Source organism: Chenopodium album, chromosome 9 (genome assembly GCF_948465745.1).
Source record: "Chenopodium album chromosome 9, dcCheAlbu1.1, whole genome shotgun sequence".
NCBI classification, from domain to species: Eukaryota; Viridiplantae; Streptophyta; class Magnoliopsida; order Caryophyllales; family Amaranthaceae; genus Chenopodium; species Chenopodium album.
Window position 1 is genome coordinate 15,339,913 of NC_137842.1, and position 17,432 is coordinate 15,357,344.

The 17,432-nt window shown below is 33.7% G+C and overlaps 2 protein-coding genes across 2 annotated transcripts; both read right to left on the minus strand.

Moving 5' to 3' along the window:
- Window positions 1-1,776: 1,776 nt before the first annotated feature.
- Window positions 1,777-6,739, minus strand: LOC145558425 (potassium transporter 1-like). Its single transcript, XM_081619666.1, has 9 exons — window positions 6,515-6,739; window positions 5,335-5,578; window positions 4,921-5,148; window positions 4,473-4,523; window positions 4,072-4,332; window positions 3,943-3,995; window positions 3,749-3,863; window positions 3,411-3,665; window positions 1,777-3,310 (listed from the first exon to the last, which is right to left on the minus strand). The coding sequence occupies exons 1-9, from the start codon at window positions 6,563-6,565 to the stop codon at window positions 2,346-2,348; spliced, it is 2,223 nt and encodes a 740-aa protein (XP_081475792.1). The 5' UTR covers window positions 6,566-6,739; the 3' UTR covers window positions 1,777-2,345.
- Window positions 6,740-11,891: 5,152 nt separating this feature from the next.
- On the minus strand, window positions 11,892-15,903 carry LOC145558426 (putative serine/threonine-protein kinase WNK9). Its single transcript, XM_081619667.1, has 7 exons — window positions 15,579-15,903; window positions 15,439-15,476; window positions 14,703-14,930; window positions 14,251-14,471; window positions 13,758-13,915; window positions 13,255-13,666; window positions 11,892-13,175 (listed from the first exon to the last, which is right to left on the minus strand). The coding sequence occupies exons 1-7, from the start codon at window positions 15,687-15,689 to the stop codon at window positions 12,151-12,153; spliced, it is 2,193 nt and encodes a 730-aa protein (XP_081475793.1). The 5' UTR covers window positions 15,690-15,903; the 3' UTR covers window positions 11,892-12,150.
- Between the last annotated feature and the right edge of the window lie 1,529 nt (window positions 15,904-17,432).

Consider the following 17,432-nt stretch of genomic DNA (forward strand, 5'->3'; position numbering starts at 1 on the left):
ATTAATCAAGACGTGGCCCACATTTATGATTAAGTCGGGGTGACTTAAGTGAAGAGAGACCACGGGAGTGTTATGTGACCGAAGAATTCCCTTATAGTTGAAGGCAAAATTCTACACGACTGCCATAAGACCAGTGTTGCTTTATGGCAGAATGTTGGGTTTCTAAGAATGAGCACATTAAAAAGATGGAGGTACGAAAATGTGGATGTACGGGAACCTTCTTAAGAGATGGAATCAGAAACGAGGTTATTCGCAAGAAGGTAGGTGTGGAAAGTAAGAGAAAAATTTGTATGCGTTGGTTTGGGCATGTAAGACGGAGACTCGAGTGTGCACCGGTATGAAGAGTGGAAGGGGGGGGGGGGGGGACCATGGAGGGGTTAAATGAGAGAGAAGGAGACCGAAAATGACTTGGTTGGAAGGGGTTAGGAAGGATATGAAATATTTGGATTTGTATGAGGATGAGGAATTAGATAGTAAGGGATGGAGAAGGAGGATCTTTGTCGATGTTACACGGAATAATCAAATTTGGTTTGTGTAGCCGACCTCACTTATGGGCCGGGATTAAGGCTTTGATTGATTGTGCATCGCACGAGACTAGTAAATGTCCCATAAATCGATTCACTTGCTATTAAAACACATGAAATATATTAAACACAATAAAAACATGTAAGAGAAAATATTTAAATAAGTACTTTTTTTTAAAAAATAAATATTTAAATAAGTAATCCGTGATAGTTATAATATGCAAGTAATTTTTTTTTAAAATAATGTGCAAGTTAATTGTTGATAAAAAAAAATGTGCAAATTGGTATTTTAGGAAGTATGAAGTATAAGTTAGATTTTATTTATATATTAATTTAAATTTATAATGTAAATAAAATATGGACCTTATTTTTATATAACAATGAATTTCTCTTAAGAAAGTAATTTTGAATGAAAAATATTTAATGATATGTTGTCAAATCTCCTCTTAGTTTCGCTTTTAGTAGTATGTAATAGATAGATGAAAAAAAATAGCTTATACAAATGTATTGCGTAATATCTACAATGAATGTATTTAGGTAAGAGAAGATGACTATATTACATAATTACTCGTTTGTTATTTTTATTATTTATCACCTTTTAGTCTCTCTTTTTTGTTTTGAGTGCTTATTTTTTATTTTAGGCCCTTCTTTTTTGTTCTACTCACTTTGCTTTATAATTTATCTTAGTGTATCCCTTATCATTTTACCCCTTCAGCCCCTTTAGGTTACAGTTGAGCACTTGAGCGCACTTCCAACTTGTGTTGGATCACATTGAATTTAGAGGAAAAAAATGTCCAACTCTAACTCACAAGGAAGGGCAGGATTTAAATGCTAATGTATTATCCAATGTCCATGCTCATCTTGTACCCATTTCTAAACAACTTATACATGTATAGATAAATAGAGAAAAACTAGTTATTGACCCGGGCGATGCCCCGGATCATCATAAATTATAAGTTTGATTAAATTAATTTAGAAGAGTTAATGTTCAACAATATTAATAACTAAATGAAAATGTAATAAGAGGTCAATATGAAAAGTTTTTCAATTAAATTAAACACTATTGTATTATACGAAGTATATCATCACAGTTAGACCAATGAAGATTTTTTCTAAAGAAACTAAAGATTAATACAATTCAATATGGTGAGAGAAGAGAGATGACACATAGGATAATATGTAGTGCATATGAGTAACACATGTCGTTAGCATATTATCCCCATGAGTTTTAATTTTAATAATATTATACTCCCTCCGTCCCAAAAAGAACGACCCATTTGGGTTGATTACGCGGGTATTAAGGAAGTTAAGTAAAAAGAAGTAAAAGTATATTGGAAAGATAAATTTACATGGGGTTTGTAAAAAAATAGAGAGATAAAGTAATAAAATAACATGGAAAATGAAATTTTTATATAGGGAAACTAATTTTGCACAAATATTGTTGCAAATTGGTGGTGTTTTAATGCAAATGGGTCATTCTTTTTGGGACAAAGTTTTGGCCAAATGGGTCGTTCTTTTTGGAACGGAGGGAGTTGATATTTACTTTGTAATACTTGCAACCTCTTTGGCATGCTATCTCATGGACTGATTAGAGAAGATTAACAGACAAATTAATCTAATAATAATTTAAACCACAGTAAACGAAGCCTTTCCTCTTATTGTTGATAAAACTTAATTTTCCCGTTTATTTTTTCTAATCACTGTCTCGAATAGCATGCCAAAGAGGTACGAGTAGTAGTTTATGGTAATTTTGATAGGGTAATCCGTCAAGTAGCTATCATATATTTACAGTTTACTTGTCAAGCTGTTATTTCTACTGCTCTACACATAGTATACCATGCCAACTTCAAGCAGAGAAGTATGAGGAACGTTTAAGGCAACATCTGGTCCCCTGCAGTTCTTGCTTAGAAAAGCATACAGGATATTGATAGCAAATTTCTTGAAGATCGAAGATGATTTCTTCGCTTTTGCATAAGAATGACTGAAAATGTACGCAACACCTGATTCCCTTGCTCTCAAGATTTTGATCGACTCATCTCTGTGGATAAAAGTATCCAAGTTACCAAGGTTGAGATCCATTAACTTCGAATCCAGTGCACCAGCTTCATGATTTTGGTATTCTATCATATGTGTAGATGTATCAGCTTCTTGCATAATACCTTTTCCAGGGTCATGTTCTTCTGTTTCTACGAACCTAATGAGCTCGGAAACCACTCTGTTTTCAAAATCATAGTTCTCCTGCAGTAAATCCTTGTAACCATACTGAACAACACAACGGAACATGCCATATTCTTTGGGGCCAATTCTCCCAACAATAAATCTCTCATCTTCCGTAACATAGGGGGCATGCACAGACTTTACACAAACGATAACCAGGATTTGGTGAAATGCTGGTAGATTTGTCACAAAATGTCCAAAGACAGCTGGTACTCCTGTGCCAAGGTTAGTGTATAGAAAACCAATACCTGGTACCCGAACCATGCCCAAACTAGGGCCTAAAGCAACTATCCGGTCTACAGAAACCTTGTTCTCCATGTCGAATTGGTGTTTCTTTGATGTACCATAGTTCCAAACGTACATTACCACCATCAGGATTGAAGATAAAGCTAGAGGAATCCAACCACTCTCGGGAACCTTGAAAAGGCAAGCTGAGAAATAAAGGAGCTCTATGGATCCAAAAAACAATAAAAATGATACTGCAATCACTATCCTCTTTCTCCACACTACAACTATAACCAATGCCATCAAGCATGTAGTCACGAACATCACTGTGGTGACAGCTAGACCTGTACTTCAGCACACCAGGCACTAGTATTTAGTCATAATCAAGCAAATGTCAATTTTCATAGAAGCTGTATCATAGTTTAGAAAGAATCCGACTCTTACCATAAGCATGACCTATCATATTTGTATCTCTCAACCCAATTGTTACAGCCAGACATAGGCACATTAGCATCCAATTCACTTCTGGAATGTAGATCTGCCCATATATTTCACTTGAAGTATGAATGATTTTGACTCGAGGAAAACAGTTTAAAGCACAACACTGGCTTATGATAGAGAACGTTGCTGTTATTACAGCTTGGCTTCCTACTACTGCTGCAAATGTGGCCACTATGAAAACTGGCCAGAAAACGGGTTCTTGGCAAAACAAGGAGGAAAAAAAAAGTAAGATAACAAAATTCAATAATGTGAGGTATTAAGAGAAGGATTTTTATATTTACCTGGAATGGCTTTGTAGAAGCTCCTCTGGATATCTTCATGGTGGCGAGAGAGGAAGGCAGCCTCACCCATATAAGCCAAAACCAAACAAGGGTACACCAAAAAAGTAAAAGCTATCTAGAAAAAGTGAATTACCAAAGTATTAATAAGCATGCCCAAGATATGGAGGAAAAGAAGAGGAAAATGCAAGAGATACCTTAATTGAACAAGCAGAAAAGTGACCCAAATCAGCAAACATAGTCTCCACACCTGTTATAAAACTACCAGAATATCATGTTTTCAGTGATTCTTATATAAGCAAAAACGAAACCATGAGTGAAAATACCTGTAATAGAGAGAACAACTCCGCCTAGGGACATCCATCCTGCCATGCCTGTGTTTCTAAGTAGCTTAAACATATAAACAGGAGATAGTGCATTAACAACACTTGGATTCCATCTTACTATATTATAAACCCCGATGCTGCTGATACAAAGAAGCCATGCTGTGACAATTGGTGCAAACATGAAAGAAACTCTGTGTGTTCCATGGTGTTGGAGAGAAAATAGGACTATCAAAATGATGCATGAAATCACAACAACATAATCTGCGAAAAGAAGAATTTTGTAAGAAATGAAAGCATTTCAAACCACAATGGAGTTGAATTGCATATTTCTAAAACACTTTTTGGTACTGCTTTTTTTCTCCCTATCTTTTCCTTTGCCTTCTGAAAGAAGTTGAACTTACTTTCATGAAGTCCAGTGAATTTCAGACGAACTCCTGACACTGCTGAAAGAACTGAAAGAATATATGATATTCTTAGATGACTAGTAAACGAGTTTACATAAAGTAAAATAATCACAGAGAAGGAACAAGTAAACAGGTCAAACAATTGTAAGGCCTTCTAATGTGTAAGCTCCAAAAGATACGTCGGTAAAACGTCGGATTAGAAGATAGTAAATTACTGTGGCACTTTAAATTTTGCTCTGCTGATGATTAGTGGTTGGCTGGTTGCCTCCATTGAATATGTTGTCAGATAAAAATGAGAAGTTTTTTGTTTCGCATACATAATCACTCGTCAATATGCATTGTAAAAATATAATATAAGAAACTTAACCAAATAGCATGATAAACTGCCAATACCAGGTAGGCTACACAGTTACACAGGTTTCAGCAAAAAGAAAGTGACTGTTACCTGAGATTGCAGGTGTGAGTACACCATCCCCGATAGCCATACATGTCCCCAGAAGAACAAAGATCAGCAAAGCTTTATGAAATCGTTCGTGCTTCTCAATTGGTAGCTTGAAACTCCTTGCTGTGTGCTCTGAATTCTCAATGGCATATGCAGATAACTTCTCATCGTTTGGTTGAATACCAAGGTTTGCATGCCGACATAACAATGAGTACAATGCAAAAGTGCCGCCTAGGTACAAGTAAAAAACTGGCATTAATAATCATTTTATGGTCCACTTAATATCAATTTTGCAAAGGTCCATTTTCAGACAGTGATTCATAAACTCATAAAAAGAAATACCGAAATAAATTAAAAATTGATATAGGATCATAAAAGATGTTGATCATTGACAATGATAATCCGATGAATGCTCACCTTCACCATTATCATTAGCTGACATAACAACAAAAATATATTTGAAAAGGGCAACCAGCGTAAATGTCCAGAATATGAAGGAAAGCACCCCATAAATGTCTTCATCATCTTCACGAAGGCTTAATTTCTCCGAGAATGTGGTTTTGTACACATACAAAGGTGAGGTACTAAGATCACCATAAACTACTCCAAGACTCTGATATGCCAAAGTAAGCACAGCTGAACACGAAACACGCTTAAAGTTCTGAATCAAAACACCATCATATCAGGAAAGTTAAGGCAACAATCATGCTAATTTAGTGCCATAATTCAAAGATTTCCAATGAAAGTATACTATGAAATACAGAGTATAATATACAAACAATTCAATTAAAACAACACCAAACAATAAAATTGCTTTAACATAAAATTCCATTTCAAAAAATTAACTTTAACATCAAATTCAATTTCAATCACCTTAAATTAACTTAAAATCAACTAAAAGTCAGGTGAATAAAAATAAGTCATTATGACATAAATTATTTTCTAAGCTAGTATGGAAAAGTTGGTATGAATGTATGATCATCGTGTACATGTGTCCATAATCTAATTTGCGAGTCTATAACTACATCTAACTTCTTAATTTTCACCATATTTTGACCAAAACAAAACATTTTTCTTCATTATCTATAATCTATTCCACTGTATGAACAGTAGCATGTTAGTTCATTCCTTAACCATGAATCAAAATTTTCAGACTATACCCACGTACTAAAAACAGAAAAAAAAAAAAAAAAAAAAAACAAAACAAAAAAACAAAAAAAAAACACTTAATTTGGAAAAATTTATACGAAGTATATCTATTTAAGAACTTCATATCACCAAACACCCATTTACAATTGATCCCACAACAAAGAAATCCAAATACTCTCATCATAGTTACCAAACACTAATAAACTATCGCCCCGTTCAAATTTAATTGTCACGTTACTAGTTCAAAGTATGCCCGCTTATAGTTATAACTTATAATGCTGTTACGACTATTAATTCCGGACAAAGGGAGCAAATAAACTACATTGTAGAATGACCCAAAAGGCAAAAACGCAAAAACCAAAGAAAACAATCAAAAAAGGCTATTAAAAATTTCTAAAAAAAGAAAATTATACAATGTAGATTGGCAAGAAAAGAAAAGGAAACAAACCTGATGTGATACTCCCTCTTCAACTGATTCTACAGAAGACCTCTGATTCATTGTAAATGAGGCAGAATTTTTATTAATTAATTATAAATAATAAATACTTATAATTTTGATAGGAAAATATATAGAGAAGAAAAAAAAAAAGGGAAAAGAGGAGAGAGAAAAAGGGGAATAAAGGAGGGAATGTGGAGTGTATGAAGGAATAAGGCAGTGGGTAATAAACAATACAAGGGCTGCAAAATGATGTGTCTTTAAGGGAGTTGGGCAACGCATTCAATGCTCTTTCTTTCACTCTTTGTCATATCTTTCTTTGTCATTTCTTTAACAAATTTATATTTTGCCTTATGAATGAAGTGGGGTAGCAGTGTAGTTCTCGACTCAACCCGACCCGATTCGATCCAACTCGAATTAATCAGATCGATTGTAGTTCTAATCAAATGATATACTTCCTCCGTTTTCTTTTAGATGCAACATACACTTTTTCACGGTATTTAAGAAATGTGGGGTTCACATGATATAATACGCTTTAAAATGGGATGAGTGGTTGTTAGGAGTGTAATTTAGTTTGGGCCATGTGCTTTAAATAAGGGAAATAGTATAATTTGTGGTTGGTGCACCCGGACGCATGGTGCACCCAAAAGAACATTTAGTATATTTAAAAGAACATGGGTAAAAAATGAACATGTTTTTATTTTCTTGCAACTGCAAATCCATCACTCTCTTCTCCTGCAATTTCTCACTCCTCTTTCCCTTCCTATCACTCTCTTTCTTGCTGCCAATTTTTACTCTCCTTTACACCATCGTTTTCATTTAAGAATTTCAATGAATTTGGGTAAAAATCATTTCCAAAGTACTCATTTTCTCTCTCCATAACTTTTCTCTCTATCTTTTTCTATTTTTCAAAAAAAATTCAAAATAGCAAAATTGTTCATCTTCAAAGTGAAACCCAAGAAAAAAATTGAACTTATTTCAACAATTCAACCTTCAAACTTAAACAAATGGTGGATTCAAGTAAAATGTAAGTATAAATTTTGTACATGCAAATTGTTTTTCTTCAATAATTTTATAGTTAAAGTGTTTAATTTTGTGAATTTGGGGTTTTTTTTAAAAAAAATAAAATAATTAAAGCTATAAAGTACAAGTTGTTCAAAAAAGAACAATTAGAGGAGAAAGAAGAATAGTAATGAATTGAAGCCAACTGGAAGATAACCAAGCAAGGTTAATTTTTCAAACACTAGCTTGTTCTTTTTCAAACACTAACATGTTCTTTTTATTCCATGATCTTTAAAAAATGCCTAATGTTCTTTTCGGAGGTCATGTTCTTTGTCAAACACAAACATGATATTTTGTTGAACACTATTATGCATGTTCTTTTTCAAATACTAGCATGTTCTTTTTCAAACATTGGCTTGTTCTTTTTCAAACACTAACATGTTCTTTTTATTCCATGTTCTTTAAAATATGTCTAATGTTCTTTTCGGAGGTCATGTTCTTTGTCAAACACAAATATATTCTTGTGTTGAACACTATTATGCATGTTCTTTTTCAAATACTAGCATGTTCTTTTTCAAACACTCGTATGTTCTTTTTTTTTTTTTTTTCTCATGTTCTTTAAAATAAGCCTAATGTTCTTTCTGGGTGCACCATGCGCATGGTGCACCCGGGTGCACTATACTATTTTCAGAAATAGTATAGTTTTTCCCTAAAGTAACTTTCCTTTTATAGTGTGTTGCAAGTATTGTGACATTTCCTTTTTAGGGAAGTGTTGCAAGTAAAAGAAAACGGAGGAAGTATCATTTAAATGATCTTTTTATTATTTATTTCATACTACGTATATATTTTTTATGTTTCATAATATAGAGCTAACGTTCTTAAATTATAATTTATAATCACAATTTTTTAATTTTTTAAGAATTTTCTTGATAACTTTGATATTAAATTATCCACTTAAAAAATTAAATTAAATTTTTTTTCAAGAATTAATCATTTTTTTTTAACCATAAGAAACGGAGGGATTCCCCTAGCTCCTATCACAGGATGTCACACGTGGGGGAGATGGAGCCTGGAGAGACTAATCACCCCTCCTTTCCTCACTTCTATAAAGTTGATTTAGGTTTGATGCTATATCTTTATGGAACCAATGGAGTACATACATAATTGTTTATTAATTTGTCTAGTCATATAGTAATATATTATAGTTTTTTTTAAGGTAAAAAGACATCGGTTAAAACCTCTCACAAATCAATTAGACCTAGAAAATAAAAAAGAAATTCCCAAAATACCCTTAGCGAGTTGTGATCCTACATTTCCACGATGTTGAGGCTCTGAGGTGCAAACTGTATCACTAGATCAATTTTTACTTGACGACTTGTATAGCATAATGGCCAAATTCCGTCCCCCCCCCCCCCCCCCCCCCCCCCCAACACACACCCAAAAAAAAAAAAGGTCTAATAAAATACTTCGACTATGGAGTACATCACTTCACACTGTTGACAGTATTAGTTAAGTACGGATAATCATCATAATTACTTACGAATTATGTAGTAATCAGTACTTGACATTCAACGCAGTAATTGACATAGGAAGTTCAAAGCTGTCAATTCACCACCAGTTGTTCGTGTGCACGCACCTTTTTTACTAGTCCAAGTACACACAGCTGTGATGTTTTAAAGTACAACCAATCAAGTTCATCCCCTTTTTTTCTTACTTGTTACTGTGCTGTGGCGGCTGTGCAAATATCTCACTTATCAAATCCAGTCACATAATTAACCAACCTTATATTATTAAGTATACCCAATGGTTAACCACAATCATTGTGGTTATTTTGTATTTTATTCATTTCTCTATCTTCCACCTTATTTGTAACCAATTTGACAACCATTTTATAACCAATGCATGTCAATGGTTACCCATAAATTTTATTCGATAAGTAGAGAATCTTACAAAAGTAGGTAAATATTTTACTCATTAACCGTGTTACAATAACTTGGTTAAAGGTTTAACCAGGTTATTGTTTTATCTCTCCTTTTTTTTCTCTCTCTACGATTATTTATAATATTTTTACACTCTCTCACCTAATAACCACCCTAAATGGTTAATGACTGGCTATGCTCATAGCGTAGAGGTAGCCTACGTTACTCGGACTAGGCTATTCATGTCCAACACGGGTATGTATATAAGTGTCTGATTTAGCTATTTTGTGAAAAAATTCTGTAATTTTGAACTAAAATGAAGTGTCTAAGTGTCATATCTATGCCTGAGTGTTGAGGATCCGACACGGGTACTTGAGGTAAAATAAAGAGCCTGAATAACATAGGAGGTAGCAAATGAGTCATTTATATAATCATATTGATTTTTATTTTTATCAAATCATTTTGGTTCAAGTTGGATTAATTATTAGATTATGGTCAACTTTAGTAGTATAATTTCAAATCGAATTAGTTTTGAATTATTAAGGGTTCGTTTGGCATCGCTGTGGTTTTCTGTTTTTTGGTTTTTTGTTTTTTAAAAGTGTATTATATATGTCACATAATGACTCAAAAAATATATGGACTTATTAAAATCATGAAAATTTTGAAAACTGACAACAGAAAAGTGGAAACACCTTTTTCTTGTTTCCTGTTTTTGGTTTTTGGTTTTCAAAAAAACAGAAAACTGAAAACAAAAAATGATGCCAAACAAGCTAATTACAATTTGGTTTTAAGTGTGTTGGATTCTATCAAATCAGGTCAATTTTGCATTGGACCATGTAATTTTAAGCTGCTCAAATCACATCAAACACAGTGATCAAATTGTCTGGCATTGCATGTATTCCATCACAGTAATGAACAAGGGGCCATATGTTGGGCTAACTAACATTGGAGTAGGTTGGACCATCACCCTCACATATAAGTATATAACCAAATAGTCCAAATATCAAGGATGATAGTAATGAAATCCTGGATATGTTAATCTCAACTAGAAAGAAATATCTAATGCAAACGCCAAACTAATCAGAAGAGACTCGTCTAATTACGAAAAATAACTCTTGATATAATTAGGAATGATAATAGAACGGACTAAGCTTGCATACCTCTGGGATCAGGTAGCTAATTACCTAAGTCAAGCTCAAGTAATGAGCTATGACCGATCAAGCACAGATCAATGTACGAGATGGTGTTGATATCGATATGATTTCCTGATTGCATCCACTCAGCTTATTAGTTTTGCGTTAAGATTCAAAGCATTATCCTTTTTTTCCCTTTTTTTTTTTTTTTTTTTTTTTTTTTTTTTTGTCTGTCGCGGGTGGGTGGTGAAGAGGGGGAAAGGCCATCGAGCAGATAATAGAAGGTCTCGCCACCATGAAGTTCCTGCATCAATGTATCAGATAGAAGCTGCATATATAATTTCATCACCATTCTCCATTGTAATTTGTAAATATGTAATTGTTACTATAATCAAACCTAGTGATATCTGACCAACGAAGCAGAGAAAAGCCAGCAGTAAACCTCGAAACTTCTGTTCTGAAAACATACTACACTGAAGTAAACCTCGAAACTCATGATCTGACAACATACTACACTATATATTCAGATCAAATTGAAGTATAACTGAAGCTCTAATACAAATTTACTCACTGTTGTATATAGCTCTAATACAAAATTACTCACTGTTGTATTTGTATATAGGTATAATGTATGTACCAAGATTTCACAACTAATTCTGCAAAGAAAACCTAAGACTTTTCATTTTATTAACAAAGCAGACAATATTTTCAGCACATGAACTTTGAAATGATGATATACAGGCTTGGTTCACAATTTGATCCGAGAGTTCCACTGTCTCAGGAAAGATAAGTGCAGAGTGCAAACAATAAGCCTTAGACCAAAATTGTAGTAGTATGGCAAGATGTAAACCGGGGATTACATCCACAGTGATGCTGTCAACTTTTATCAGTCCAGTTCCCACCTTCCTTACTGCAAAATGGAAATCGGATTGCAAAACATAATCATCCACCTTCTGCTGCTTATGCCATATTTCTAGTAATAGTTAGGATTTAAACAAGCACTGCTTTATTCCTAAATAATTACTAACACTAGTGTTTCCTTGTAGTCCTAAGAGAGCTAGTGGAAAATGAAATCAGCACAATTTTATGGAAGACATTGGTTAACTTCAAGCCTGCAAGTACAAATTCAAATGTTCGAGATCTATGAAGCCATTGAGGCTATTTACCATTTAAGTTATTCTAACATAGTAACATACAGAGCAGATCACAGATATGGGAAATGTAGGAGTGGAATAAAAATCCTCAAACTATACGGATGTGGTACTAAATGTGAAGGTACTTGGATAACAACACGCACAGAATTTCTTGTAATATCTTAGCATGCATGCTACGAAGTATGAAAGAATAGGTTATATTACTGTAATAGACAACATTACACTTTTTTTTATCTATCTAAACATGTAAAAGTTACAGAGTTCCAAAGAGAAGGTCCATATCAGATTATTATCACATATTCACAATTCGAATATATCATTGAATCTCTCCATCCACGGGAGGAAAAAATGCATGTACTTTGTAGTGTTTACTGAAGACAATATTGTACAAGACTAACAGTAAAATCACAAGGAAAAAGAGGTAATTTATAATGGGTGGTTTAAAAGTCTAAAGCATCAACGGGTAGTGAAGTTGTTCTTTGAAGAGAATGTGGAAGCATGGCTGCTCCCGTATAATAGTTGTTAGCAGCCCCCATATTATCTGGGCTGCAACACTCACTTTGAAGCATTCGAGTGCGCAAATTGGGGATCTTCCTCTTACCATAGGCTGAAGGAAATTGAGGCGTAAAATGCTGTTCCAATGCTTTCTTCAGATCTTTCACATCTAATCCTCTTTCCAATGGATGAAAGGATATCTTCATGCTCCTTTTCAAATTGTAGTCCTTTTCTGCAGCTAAGTAACGTGTCTTCATATCTGCACCGGAGTTTTCATCATTCAGTTCTCTTAGCTGTATCTCATACTTGGTTTTCAGCCATCTAAGCTCCTTCATTGCCTCATTCTCATACTCCCTCTCGTCTAAAATGGAGCTTGTGGGGGAGTTATAAGGCGTTTGAGTTTGAATATAAGTAATTGTGGCCCTCTTATCTTTCTCTAAACTTGATTGATCTTGTGATTCAAAGGTTTCACCAAAATGGAAGTTTAAGCTGGGCCGTCGATGATGATGACCCACTGTCTCTGTTTTCAGTTTCACACCAGAATCTGTTGGATCAGCTTCGGATGGATAAGTTATCTCCTCAAAACGTCCACGCATAGATGTTGACCCATGACTAGCACAACGAAGGAGTTGGAGATTGCGGGGCCTGGGGCTGCCAAAGGAAAGATAATCTGCTAAAGAAAAATGCTCAGTCACACGATCATTGTCCTCATTTACGCTTTCACACTCGGCGGCCTCGTCTATGCTTTTACATTCAACAGCCTCGTTTACACTTTCACACTCGGCAGCTTCTTCTACATATGAACTCTTCCTCCAGTCAGGGACTAAGGAAGCAATCTCGCAATCAATCATATCTGCTATTCTCTTCATGTCATCTTCCTTTATACTCAGCTCAGAAACCATTTCCGTCATAACACTCATAGCAGTATCCGTCTCAACATCGAAAGGGAAGTAGATATTTCGCACTCGCCCTGTAAGAAAATAAGTAATCATATAAGCTTCCTAAAGCAGCTATTTGACAAAACAGAAAATAAAAGTCAAAACCCTTACCTTCTTTATCAGTGATTCTGAGTCTTAAGAATATATCACCATTTGCTCTTTTCTTCCCCTTGATGCTGATGTCCATATCTTTCAGATCATCATCTTCAAGAAAAGTAAATAGCTCAATTTCATTGGCTGCCAACTCTAGTGTTTGGTACTCATGTTCATGGTCAGGTTCGTAGCCAGCATAGTCACAGCCACTACTACTATTCCTGTCATTTTGGTAAGGTATTTGAACAATTGGACTTATTTTGTCAAAATCAATTGGCCTAAAATCATATCCGTCATCATCACATCGCAAAAATGGGTCTTCTAGTAGCTCCTTTGCAGATAATCTAGTTGAAACAGTTGCTAAACATTTATCAACAAAGAGCCGCACTTCCAGGTTCTTCACTTTGTAAAGAGCATCTGGCTTTTTACCCTATAACAAAAAAATACACTAATTAATTAAATTAATTCAAAATACAAACTAGTCCGGAAGTAAACATAAGAGGGTGTTCCTGGGTTCTTACAGAAACTACTTTCTTGTAGATTTGAGCAGGGTGTGTGCATTCACTATAAGGATAATCAAAGGTAACCATTTCGAGTACACACATCCCAAAGGAGTAGATGTCAACTAGTTCATTGTATTCCTCGGCATAAACCTCTGGGGCCATGAATTCAGGCGTACCTGAAATAATAGATGTAGCATTTGCATAATTTGGTAGCATTAGTAAAGAGACAACTAATCGCCTTCCATCAATCATCATGTGAATTATTAATTGAGACTCCGGAATCACCCAATAGCAAGAACAATGATCAGCACTATTTGAATAAGGTAGTATGTGAAATCTGCTATAAACAAATGTATGAATAATAGCAGTCGCTATTATTTTTGAGAAATAATGAAGCCATTATTAGACAAAAAGGGCAATCATTGCATTGACAATACTATATACCATAATTAAAAAATTATAATTACCATCCAAGACAATTTCAATAATTAAGAGTACAGCTCAAACTTACCAACACAACGGGCCGCATGGGATTTCCTGAGTATGGCAGCTAGGCCAAGATCTCCAATCTTGACTTCACCTTGATTCCCATTAATGAAAATGTTATCGCATTTGAGATCTCTATGTATCACCGGCGGGTTATGACTATGAAGATACAATAACCCTTCTAGGATCTGCCTACACCAATGTTTTACTGCTCTAATATTAACCTTCTTATGCTTCACCCTATACCTATCATCAAACATATCCACCAACAACAATTAAAAATTTACCACATAGGTAAAAACAGCACATATGAAGCAAAAAATCGAAAGACTAGAATTAATAGTCCCGCCGATAGTGTAATTTGAATTCATGACGACATCCATCCAAATGAAAAGACTAGTAGATAAGCATTGGAATATGATATGATTTGATATAATTGACTAAATAAAATTGAATCCGTAGAAGTAAGAAACTTACTGTCTGAGAGTACCAGAGGTGAACATTTCAGTGACAAAATTGATGTTCCTGTTGTTAATGTCAACCCAAGAAGTATAAAACTTCATAATATTTTTATGTTTTAAGGTTTTGAGTAAATGGATTTCACTGTAAAGCCTTTCAAGATCTTCAGGTCTTTGCAGAAAATCTGTAAGCTTAACTTGATTCCATGCCACTTCAGTTCCATTATATTCATCAAACCCTTTGTACCTGCAAAAAATCAACGCAAAAGGAAACATTCTTTTTAGGAAAATGCAGAGAATAATTATTAAATATCTTGAATTGGATTTATTTTAAATGTTTTTGCAAATTAAATACAAAATCTTGACCAAAACAACTTACCCAATTAAATAAAATTGTAGATAAGCTCAAGTTAATGCAAGAAACCCCAATTTCCAGAATGATTTTTATTTATTTTTTTTTTTTTGGCTGATTAAGCTCAATTATTAACAAATGAGAAATACCCAATGAAATAAAATGCAAATTAAGCTCAATATCTGGACAATTAAAATTACCCAAATTCCAAAATTGAGTTTTTTTTACAAAAATTGGCAAATTAAAGCTACAATTCTTGACAATCGAAAAAGACCCAGATTAGAACATATGCAAATCAAGCTCAAATTCTTGAAAAAAAAATTGTTTTTTTTTGCATAACTAAGATTAAAATAAAACAATCCCAGAAAAAAGAAAAAAAAAAAAAAAAAAGTTGATTGCTTACACTATCTTTGAAGACCCTTTGCCCAGAATTTCATTATACTGCAGGAAAAAAAAATACAGAAAAATCAATTAATTAATTAATTAAAATGGCATTAATTAATCAAAAAAATGAAAAAAAATCATCAAATTAGGGGGACATACTCTTCCATATCTTCCAGTGGGATCACGCTCAACATAATCAGAGGAATCTTCAGAATCATCATCATGATCAATTACAGCATTCATTCCCTCTAATTTTTCAACCATAAACATTCATCAGCTTTAATTGACAGACATGAGGCTGTAAGTAATCAAATAATTTATTTTTTTTTTTAAAAAAAAACACTTTTTTTTAATTGAAAAATAATTGATTAATATAGTAGTATAATTATAGAAGGACAATAAAAAGGATGGTGGGATGAGAGGAGAGAGATGATAGAAAGAAAGGAGGGAATGTGGAATGTGGAGTGTATGAAGGGAAGGGAGTACAAAACCAAGGGTTGCAAATGATGTGTCCCCTATGGACTTGGGCATCGTATTCATTGTTTGTTCTTTCTTTCTTTGTCATTTCCTTCCTTTTTTTATTTTTTTAATTTTGATTTGGATTATTTTTATCGGGGTGGATAGGGACATTCGGACATAAGGTAATATCAACCTGACTCAAGTTAGCCTGACTTAGTCATCAGTCATAACTGAAGTTAGATGATGATACTGTACATCTCTTCGAAATGAATTGTTTTCCACGAAGTCTTGCAAAAATGATAATGAAAGATCTTGACTTTCAAATATAAGAGTGAATGATCTTAGAATGGATAAGGTTACTTATCTAGTTAACAAGTATTCATTTAAGGTACTTAAGGCATTACCACGATTGAAAAAATGCATTTAAAGTAACTTTTGGCATCTCTGTCTCATTACCATTTTTTTTAGCTCATACGGTAAAATAAAGGTTATTTTGACGAGATTCCATTCGTACCCTTATATCTTCCACTAAACTTACCAAAGAAAAAAAAAAGTTATAGAAGTTGATGAGCAATAATTTGAAAAATAGAAGAACAAAATTTTGTCTTTGCAAAAGTATGGTCCAAATTACTTTTTATTTGTTCCCAATTCCACTCTTTTATTGGTATCTTCACTATCTATTATGGCTTGTTTGGAAACGAACATTTCATTTGAAATGCTAGAATTGGGGCAAATATAATATTTGGCTAGCCCAAGAATTTGGATTTAGAATCTGTCCAATTTCATGCATTTTTAAAAAATTAGTCAATCTTTCAAAATTTTAAATCCAACCCAAAATTTTGTCATTTCAAATTCGCTCTCCTCTCTCACATACTGTCTTCTCCTTCTCTCTCCTCAACCCAACAAATTCTCCTCTCTTATGTACTCTCTTCTCCTGCTCTCCTCCTCTCTCTTGAACCACCGATAGACTGAACCAACCATCAAAACTCTACCTTTGTTACCATCGTCGCTTTGCCACTGCGATAATCCTTATCCATAATCATTGATCGTAATTGTTAAGGTAGTGTTTCGTCACTTAATTTCCGCAAAAACCCATAATTTTGATGATTATTAAAAACAAGCCTTGATGTTTATAAGGTATTAGTTCGATCTGATGTACATTTCAAGTTTAAGCTTTTGATTTCATCTGAATTATTATTTTCTATCCAAGTATTAATTTTGGGGCAAAATTTAGGGTTTGTAATTTTAATTAGAATTTTAAATATTATCCACTTTATATAAACAGGGAGATTCATTTCAAAAATCATTTTTTATTAGAAAATATCACATTATCTCCCGAAAATTTAATTCGAACAATTTGAATGCTCGAAGAACATGGTGATATTGTGCTACACATACAAACATCACTCCCAAAGTCTCCATCATTGAAAGACTAAATTTAGGGGACTTTATCTATTTTAAAATTTTTTGGTAATTTTTTGGTTTGGGGCTTTATTTCCTTCTAAATCAAATATAATCAGAGGATATTACTAGTTTAATTTGATTTTTTTTCCC